The 9,937-nt window shown below is 37.0% G+C and overlaps 1 protein-coding gene across 2 annotated transcripts; it reads left to right on the forward strand.

Annotated features, from left to right (window-relative positions):
• Positions 1-878: 878 nt before the first annotated feature.
• LOC107192048 (large proline-rich protein BAG6) lies at positions 879-7,043 on the forward strand. Of its 2 annotated transcripts, none has more exons than XM_015581230.1 (21): positions 879-931; positions 1,195-1,287; positions 2,046-2,166; positions 2,256-2,471; positions 2,554-2,755; positions 2,823-2,938; positions 2,999-3,194; positions 3,266-3,389; positions 3,478-3,678; positions 3,754-3,955; positions 4,027-4,161; positions 4,261-4,471; positions 4,591-4,853; positions 4,922-4,996; positions 5,061-5,148; positions 5,229-5,361; positions 5,451-5,757; positions 5,830-5,963; positions 6,038-6,238; positions 6,312-6,419; positions 6,495-7,043. In XM_015581230.1, exons 2-21 carry the CDS (start codon positions 1,225-1,227, stop codon positions 6,915-6,917), a joined length of 3,519 nt encoding a protein of 1,172 aa, XP_015436716.1. In that variant the 5' UTR covers positions 879-931; positions 1,195-1,224; the 3' UTR covers positions 6,918-7,043. The 2 variants fall into 2 exon arrangements, with proteins under 2 accessions (XP_015436716.1, XP_015436715.1); XM_015581229.1 differs by having other exon boundaries at positions 890-1,119.
• The last annotated feature ends 2,894 nt before the right edge of the window (positions 7,044-9,937 follow it).

The following is a 9,937-nucleotide window of genomic DNA, read 5'->3' on the forward strand; positions in this document are numbered from 1 at the left end:
CTCCGCTTCTCTTTTTCATCTTCGCGTGGATCACGCGATGCCCAGTGGCAGCCCTCGATCCCCTGGATTGCGATCCGTTCGACGGTAGCGCTTTCGAATTCATCCGCGCTTCGTCCTCCACCCGAAAATCCCTGTTCCTTCACGATCGCGCGATCGACGAGTGCATCGTCGTCTCTCGACACCGTCCCTCTGGTGAAAAAATGAGATCACGAGAATTTGGCGAAACGACGCATGATTCCATTTTTATTTTTTATTTTTTTCGCCCACTTTAACGTTTATACATACAGGTACCTTTCGAAACAACGACTAACAAGGAAATTACCCCAACTGTACCACTTCGATTTTACCATCCTTTTGTAGGATGATAAAATATATACTTCTAATGATATGTATGAAATATTAGCTGTAGTTACTTGATAGTTTTGAAGGTATTGTTGATTAAAGTTTCATACCTAGTTGTATATGTACTATGAATATAGGTGTCTGTGAAATCTGCGATGGGGAAATGACGACTTAATATTTGGACACGTAGGGAAATCTGATTAAAAGCTTTTTAGTGTCATAATTACGAACGTAGAACCGAATGTTTCATTTACTTAAAGAAAATCGGCAATATCGATCGATTTAGTCACAAATTAGCAAAGAAAATCTGTTTTCGTTTGATTTAAAAATTGCGCGCGATTTCTAAAATTCACGTTATCGATTCACCGACTCGACGGGTTTGTTTTAGTACCGCCATCTAAACTACATCGAAATAACTTGAACACTGTCGATACGACAGAATTACGACGATTCTAATCAATTCTGAAGCACGTTTGCATCTAGGGAATAATTTCGCTGGTGTATTGGCGACAACCGTAGTGTCGCTGATAAAGCGAATTCTGGGTAAAATAACGTCTGTCGTGTCGACTGTCGCTGTAAAATTTCATCGGTGGGTTCATTAAAAAAACGATAAAAATCGACGCGATAGAGTTTTATTACGTAATTTCTTCGTCACGTCGGATCGATTCGAATAAAAAAAAATTTTCCCCGTAGTTCGAGCATTGTATATTTCGTCTTATTAGCTTGTTAAGTTACTGAGTGTCGTTTTGCAGACCCCCATACTTGCGTGTGCTTTGCGTGAGTGTAACAAGAGAATTCTGTCCTACACATTGCCATCGTCCTAATAATGTTGTTCATCTTCTGAAATTTTAGCTTTGCCGTGTGAATTAAGGCCGATCTACGATGATTGACCTTACGGTGAAGACTTTAGATTCACAAAATCATGCTTTCTCGTTGGAAGACGACGTAAGTACATTTTTTTCTCTGCACATCTTGAGGCAACCAATTCTTTTGCCCTGCATATTTATGATTTAATGATGTTATACACTATAAATGTCCTCAGTAATTAACATTACTAGTTTTAAGTATATCAGTCACAAATTTAGAAGGTGTTACCATGCAGATAAATGACGTTTGCTTGTTATGTACATGTTTCGTAGTATTGAATAATTTGTTGTCCTGTAACGTAAACGTTAGCTTCAACAACTAACCTTTTGTATTTTATTTATATCTAGTTGTTTTTTAAGCATTCCATTCGGCATTTAATAATATTCATGTAATTATTATATTATACAGCAATAGAAAGCTTTTTGGGTCCCATATCATTTTTACTTTGTATATCGGATACAAATGACTGATATGTTAGTACATGATGTAATAATGTAATAAATGTATATAGCGCAATGTAAAACATAGTCTTGTCAATTTGACATAACTGCAGAATAAAAAGTATACAATTTATGTTTGTTATTTATTAATGATCTTGTTGCTATTTGCATCTATTGAGCTGGAGTTTAATTTCTGACAAAATATTCAGGTATTCAAAGCATCCGACATGATTGGATGTATATGTCTATTATTTGCATATTATATTGAAATCTGCTGAAGTAAAAAATTTAATTATTAACATGTAACCAATGTGATATAGAACAGTATATCTAGTTATAAATAAATTTATAAATCTATAACACATGAGGAAACATTTGTATTGATTTCTTTTAAAGCAAATAACGGTACGAGGCTTCAAAGAATACATTGCAGAAGCAGTGTCAGTACCAGCAGACTCACAAAGACTTATTTATTGTGGTAGAGTGCTTCAAGATGACAAAAAGTTAAATGATTATGGTAAGGAATTTTGCATTGCATTATAGACATCAAAATACATATAATTAAAAGCTACATAGTCCATATTCATTCAAATATTCGTAATACAGATATTAATGGAAAAGTCATTCATTTGGTGCAACGCGCACCACCTCAACCTGGTCAGAGAGGAAATGACAGTGGCCAAAGTCAGGGTCAAAATCATGGAGGACAAGGCTGGCAAAATCCACAAAGAACACATTATAGACTTACTCGAGCCCAAATGCATGGGAATACTATGTTTTTGGGTGCAATGTCTGTACCGGCAGAAATTGTTGAAGAACATGGTATTGCAATAGTTTTCTTACATAGCAGAATCTGTAGTTTGACAGTATTGTCTCTCTATATAGTACTTATTCCATTCAATAGTATTACCAGTACCTCAGTTGAGCAACAGTTTATCTAACAGCCGTTTACTCTTGGCAAGACGAATGCTTCAACGTGCAAATGAACTGGTAGAAAGGCTGGCAGATCCAAATTATCCTCTTAACCCTCCTTCATCTGAAAGTAACCAACCACCTCTGACTCAGGTAGTGCAAGTACACAGTCAGCAATTAGAAACAGAGCATTAGTGAGTATAAAGAGGATCTTACTAGTTATGGTAAACCGTAGTGAAATAAATTAATAAACAACTTCAGTATTTTTAGCAATAATGAAGGCAGATCGAATGGTGGTACCAGACTAACAGAAGCTGCTGCAGCTGCATTTGCGGCTGCCTTCTCTGCAGCTGGAGCAAATGTCAGATTATATAGAGGTATGTACAAACAAAAACTGTATATAATAATGTAAATAATGATACGATATATGAAAGCAGGAAATAGCGAAGACAGTGTTGAGACAGCATCACCGAATGATACTAACGAGGAAAATCAGTCAGATGCACAACAGTCGCAACAATCGCAACAATCGCAACCATCGCCACCATCGCAACCATCGCAACCATCGCAATCTGAACAGCAAGGATCTACGTCGACTAGTGAAGGACAATCAAATAGGCGACCTACAACACAGTAACGATCTCTTATTATATATCTTATAGTTTGTAAGGTGATATACAGTATAATGCATCTAATATTTTTAGGTTTCCACGACCTCCACAGATGGCAGAATTGTTGGAACAGTTAATGAATACTCAAGACAGTTTACGACCCTTCCTTGAGCGTTATCGTGCTCTCATGCTTGCTGACCGAGCATTACCCCAAGGAGTAAGTAGATTGCGTTCTTCAGTATGTCATGCAAATATTACTTCGTCTTTAGACACTATTTCGAATGAAAAGTCGTGAATATTTGTAGAGCGGGCCTGGAAGCGTTGAAGAAAGTCAGAGAATAGTAGACGGTGTCAGTGAAAGCTTACACTATCTGTCTCATGCTTGTCACGCTTTAAGTGATATTATTGTTGACATGGGTCAACAACCACCCAGAAATTTGAGGTGCAGACCCATTATTATTCAACAATCGGCTATTATGCACTCCGACGGTCCAATTCGGGTAGAGGTGAGGATAATTGATACAAGTACTTAAATTGCGTTCTATTTGTAATGAAATTATTCTCTAATGAATTTCTGGCAGGCACATATTAGTGTACATGGTCGGAATGGAAATAACAACAACGCCAGTGAAGAAAACAGTGACACTGCCAGCACGGCTGCGCAATCAGAATCAAATGATGCTAATACAGAAGAAAGTAATCAACAACCAGAACCTGAAACTGGACCTGCTCAACAGCAAGCAGAGCAACAGCAAGATCAAGAACCGACACAATCACCGTTTGGTATGTGTTGTGATTTTGTGATAGATATAACTATAGAGCATTTTGAGAAGCAAGTGAAAATTATTTTCCAGGTACAGTCTTTAATTTGCCAAACAATGTGGAAGTATTAATGGAAGTTAGTCCTGAAGGTAATATCGATACTGCATCGGGAAGTGAACAGTCTCAGTCTGGTGAAAATAACAACAATAATAATAACAATAATGGTGGTAAGTTCTAAACAAAAGGAAAATATTCTCCTATGATTTTAACTGATTCATCATATATAGCGGTTTCGTTTATTTAATATTATTATACCGTCTTTATAGGAAGAATAGGTGGCGTTGCTGGCGCATTCCCCTGGGGTTCAGCTCCTCCATCTGATTTTATACGAAATATAATGCAGGCTGTAGCGGGTCATATGGTGCAAGGTGGTATTACTACCACCACAATTACATCCCAAAATCCGCCAGCAGCTGGACAACAAACAGTTTCATCGCTCGATGGAAATACAAATGCTGGACAAAGTACCCAAGCACGGTACGTTTATCATATTATATGTATATTTAAATAGCATAATTGTTACAGATTTTGTCAGTCTTTGATATTTATACCTGCCATTACGCATTTACTTTACATTCTATTATTATTAATTACAGAAGTAACGTAGGTACTCACCCTACTACAGCAACACATACTAGAAGCACATCGCGCCCACACGTATTTCATCAACAGGCACATCCTCTGGGTGTTGGAATGAGTATAGGTCAAGGACTTGATTTCGATCCTTTACTTCCTTGTCATTCGCATCACGTTCAACGTCGAATGGCAAATACAGCTTCCAGGACTGTTACTTCAACATCACAGGGAACTCGGACGAATCAGGCATCCACAACAGAAACTCAGACTCCGGCACAAACAGGTATATAACTCAAGTGAATGTGAAATAACAATTGTCGTACAATGTAAATTAAACTATTATATTCTCAGCAACAACTTCATCAACCACGACCAGTAACACGAGCTCCACAAACACCACTGGCAACATTAACATCAACAGTAACAGTAAGTAATTATAAAATACGTTAGCTTTTGACTTCACAACTTATACCTATTTGTTGTATTACAGGTCCTGATTTAGCCGAAACACTCGACCTTGCAATGCGGTTGCTTTTAGTTAGTAATCCGAATTTAAACATAGGGATGGTAGTAGATAGGTTTGTTTATTACTTACATGATACACGATTTTTATTTATTACGTAGAATGTGGCACTATTAACATTATTTCGTATATTAGGAGCCTGGGTTTCAGTCAAGCCCGGCCTAATGGTCCAACTGTGGCAGACGCTTTGCATCCCTTCACGTCGCTTTTCGATTTACAAAATCCCGGGAATGAAGGAAATTTCCTTGTGAACTTAACTGTATTAGTGGTAATGACAACAAATATTTGTTAAGAAATGTTTATACTTTGACATAGTATAATAACACAGAATCATTTTTGTATTAAAAACAAAAATAGTTACAAAATATGACACTAGAAGATATGATGAGATTCCGGAGCGGCCAGTGGGAACCAATGTCTCGCCAAAGGAGACCATTGCAAGAATTTTTCCAAAACAACTTTCCAAATACTACACCGGAAGAAATGCAAGAACAGGCTGCGCAACAGCTTTTATCACAATTGAGACCACATCTGCAAAGTCTGTTAGCGACGGAAGAGGATTCCAGTGGTAGAAGTGGTTCGCGTGTTATAGATATTTGTGCAACTGTAGAAGCTTTACTTCAGCGTCATATCACAAATATTCTACAATTACTGTTCAATAGTGGTTCGTATTTGTAGATCGTAATTTATTGTAACGTATTCTGTTTTCAATACCATAACTCAATTCTTCTTCAAGATATTAGCGACAGTACGTTCGGGCAAGAAATTTTCACTACTCTATGTCATTTGGAAAGACAATTATGTGCAGTATTGCGATATTCCATTCGTGGTGGTCAAGCAGGTTTGGAAGCTATTGTGACGCGTTTTATGGTGAGCTACATAGTCAACATAGTTACTGAATTCCTAATTCACATACATTAATAATTGAGTCATACTTTAAATAGACTGAAAGGTTCGAAGACAGTCACCCCTGTTTACGGTTGTTTGTGGAGGACGTTTTCATACCCCCTTACCGTAACGTGACGCAACCTCCTGATTCAGAAATTCTTCCACTTTTAATATACAAGAATGTACCCTCCTCTCAACCGTCTGTTGTGCCTTCGGATTCGGCACATCAACCTTCACAAGCACAAACCGAGGCGGAGGTAAGTTATACGTCAAGATGTTATAAAATAAAAATAGCATTGATACAAATCTAATAAATCATTGCCATTATAGCCTGTAGAGGCTGAAGTTGTAGAAGAAATAACACCTGTAGAAGTAACTCCAGCAGATGATGGTGAGGAAGTTCCAGAGACTTTCCCAGGTCATGAAGCATTACCTTCAGTAAGTCCATATCTACAGGCTTGTAGAAACTTAAAATATAAATAGTGATGATATAGAAGAAATTGTGCATTGTAGGACTGGGTACCAATAATTGCTCGAGACGGCGTAAGGCAACGTCGTCAACTACAAACACAAGGAATGACAAATGGTGGTGTAGCAACATTCAGCGATGCCTACTTAGGCACATTGCCCACTAAACGTCGTAAATTAATTGAACAACAGAAACCACGATTATTAGTCAGTCCTACACCAAATCACTCAGCAATAACAGCGTCCATGGAACGCTTAGTTAGAGAAGGTGTGAATCGAGCGGGTGTAGAGGAAGTTGATGGCGCTGCCGTCGCTGTCGCTGTAGATCCTGGTGTCAGACGTGCATTCGGTCAAGCAATCAGAGACTGCTTGAATCCACGCAGATACGGAACACCAGATTTTCCAGATCCCTTACGTTTCCCTAACGCCACTAAATATTTTTCGGATCAAGATAGACCACCCAAATAATAATTCTAATCAGGAAGCAATTTATAATGGCTTAGAGTAATCATAAAGGAGACACCAGGTAGCTTTAAAAAAAAAATTGAAAAATTGCAGTGACCAAGGAAAATATATAATATATTCATAACTTGTAACCACGAATATTATTAGTAATTGTAACTGTATACGCGAGTTTAATGGAACACCTCTAATGATTTTGATAAATCTAGGATATATTCTAACGATATCACACAGTGGAATATTACATAAATAATTAATTTTGTGTAATTGGTGTAGTTTATAATCTTGTGAGATACATTTGATTTTTAAATATATAAATATGTTACATAATTAATATTGTACTCGTACACTATTAGAAATTCCAATATGATTGGCTACCTTTGCTCTCCATTGTACTCTAAGCATAAATTGACCTTAATACAAAACTATATTAACACTTATTTCGTATTAAAGCGCGATTTCTGTAGAATTATTATTCAACAAATGAAGTGTGTTATTCTTAATCAAACGACACCTGTGTAGGTATTATGCAGATGATAATACGTATTAGTAATTAACATGTAACTTATGCGTATTGTATGCTATTTAAGTGTCGTCGATATTAATAAGATCTTTTTAATATTGATTCTATTCGTTTAATACCGATGACACTGATGAATGTCAACTGTAATGACATGTAGTCCAATATCCAATTTAAAAGATGCAGAAGAAATATGCGAATTCATCAGCGGTATTTAAAAGTTATTAGTTGCGATTTAATACGTCCCATTGTAATCACTAATTATCTAAGACGATAGTTTGTACTACATAAGCTTTGTTGTATAATGCGTTATAAACTGTACCCAAATGACACGTCCTTGTAATTTATGTAGATAATTTTTTTGAATTACGTAGCGTCACAAGATCATTTTGACACGGACTTTTTATACAAAACAAAACACTGGTATCAATATAGTTTTATGGAAAATCTTAATAGAGTGTACCAAAAATAAGTTTAACCGTCTTAAAACTTTCAAATGGCAGTCATCTAATTTTAATATGAAAAACGATCGAATAGCCTAATACGATGTAGACGATATCAAATCGTATTCGTATCAATATCAACACCGAGTATAAATATCATTTGATAGACCGTATGTAATGTTAATAAAGTATCTGAGACAAATTACAGGGGAATAATTTTATAAAGTACCACACAGTTACATACTGTGTTTGTGTAGGTAACCCACTTGTGAAATTATTGGTGGTTAAGATATAATCTCGTACTTATCAACAATAAGTCATACTTTAGTTAATGATTTCTACTACAGATGACGTAACTGAGACATCTTGTAAAGCGATTTACACTTATATAATTTATACCACCTCAAGTACTCTTTTTAAAGATCAAATGGTGATCTATAGCTTTCTGTTTACATCTTACGTTAATTTTTTACTTCACTACAACTTCTTCCCAGTTGGATAATTTCGTTTCATCAGTTACATAAAACTTCCATTTGGTTAGAAAAGAGTTCAACATAGTTTTGGATGATTTTTTTTTATTTTTGAAGTTCTCGACACAAAATGTTTCAGCGATCTGAATGGTCACCTGACAGATGATGAATTGGGCAATACCTGTTAAAATGTAGATGCTGCAAACTATTCCAGTCGATGCAGTGTAATGTCTTCAACAAGATATGACAGAATATTACGGTGTCACGAAAATGCACTGACTGCTCGCTCTTATTTTTCCGTTGGTATTTGTCGCAGTAACAAAAACTCGGCAAGTGACATGTATTGATTTTTAATAAATTTATTTCCATTTTATTGAAGTTTCAACGGAGACTTCAACCCCCCTTGACATCCTAAAATAGCATCCATAAAATTCCTAGTTTTCTAGGTTTCTTTCTCTTTTTCAATTTGAATTTCGTCAGGTCCCATAAAACTGGTTGACTATTTCTCTCCTTTTGTAGCTGTCGCCATCTATAGATTTCGTTGTCATTCTTTCTCGCCGTTTTGAAATGCCCGCTTTATATCCTCGTTTACCGGACATATGTTTCCACGCTACTTTCGCGCGTTCACGTTTCGTTGAATATTTACGGCACGATTCGTCAGTGACTTAATAATTTACAAGGTATGTAGCTATGAACGTTCAAGCTTTCGTTTCATGCAACCTGAACCGTCGATGTACTTTTCTGTTTAGCGCAAAAGGAACGTGAAAAAGCTGGGTACATTATACAGTGATTGAAATGTTCGCGATGGTCGGTGGAAAAATACCCTTCGGAAATGAAGAAAACATTAAACGGACGATTACAGATTTATGAGACACTTAATATTCCAAGTACGTAATTTTCCCATATTATCCTTCTATTGGTACATACATAACCATCTTGCAAACGTACATCAAAATCAACAGCAAAGAGGTTAAGGACTTTTCTTCTATGTGTTACTGTCTATAACATCCGGTACAATTTTAGTCGGTTCAAGACGCGCGATAACGTTAACATTGTGCTCCAATGATTCTCACTTCTTGTAGCTCGGTGGCGTACAGTTGAAACGGTAAGAATCGTTGGAGCACTGTGTGTACATATTGTGTACACGCCAAACATTCGACGACAGTGCCGCGTTATTGCCGGAGTGCGTGGAGTATTTGCGTAGAATTTATGTAAAACTCCGCGGAGAGCATCTTTCAAATAAACGTTCCCAAAACACGACGCCGCGAATCTCTGTAGGTGTCGCCGGTTAAGTTGCGAGGGGCGTATAAAAATTCGAAATTCATCGAGCCAGCCCAGGGACACATTCCGTGCCCGTTCAGGTGCTATTTTCGACTCCATCGAGGATTAAGCAGCTTTATCGTCGTAACAACACACTCGATTGTTTGCCAATGCCAATCCTTTGTCCGTGATATCGGTGTGTAGACATTCGACGCGAAGATCCGATAAATCAGTTATCATGCTATTATCGGAATAAATGTAGATAAACAAGTTGACGCTTCCACGGCGTGTTACGAAATCGAGCCGGCCATCTGGAATCACACACGAACGACT

The sequence above is a fragment of the Dufourea novaeangliae genome, unplaced genomic scaffold (genome assembly GCF_001272555.1).
Source record: "Dufourea novaeangliae isolate 0120121106 unplaced genomic scaffold, ASM127255v1 scaffold296, whole genome shotgun sequence".
NCBI classification, from domain to species: Eukaryota; Metazoa; Arthropoda; class Insecta; order Hymenoptera; family Halictidae; genus Dufourea; species Dufourea novaeangliae.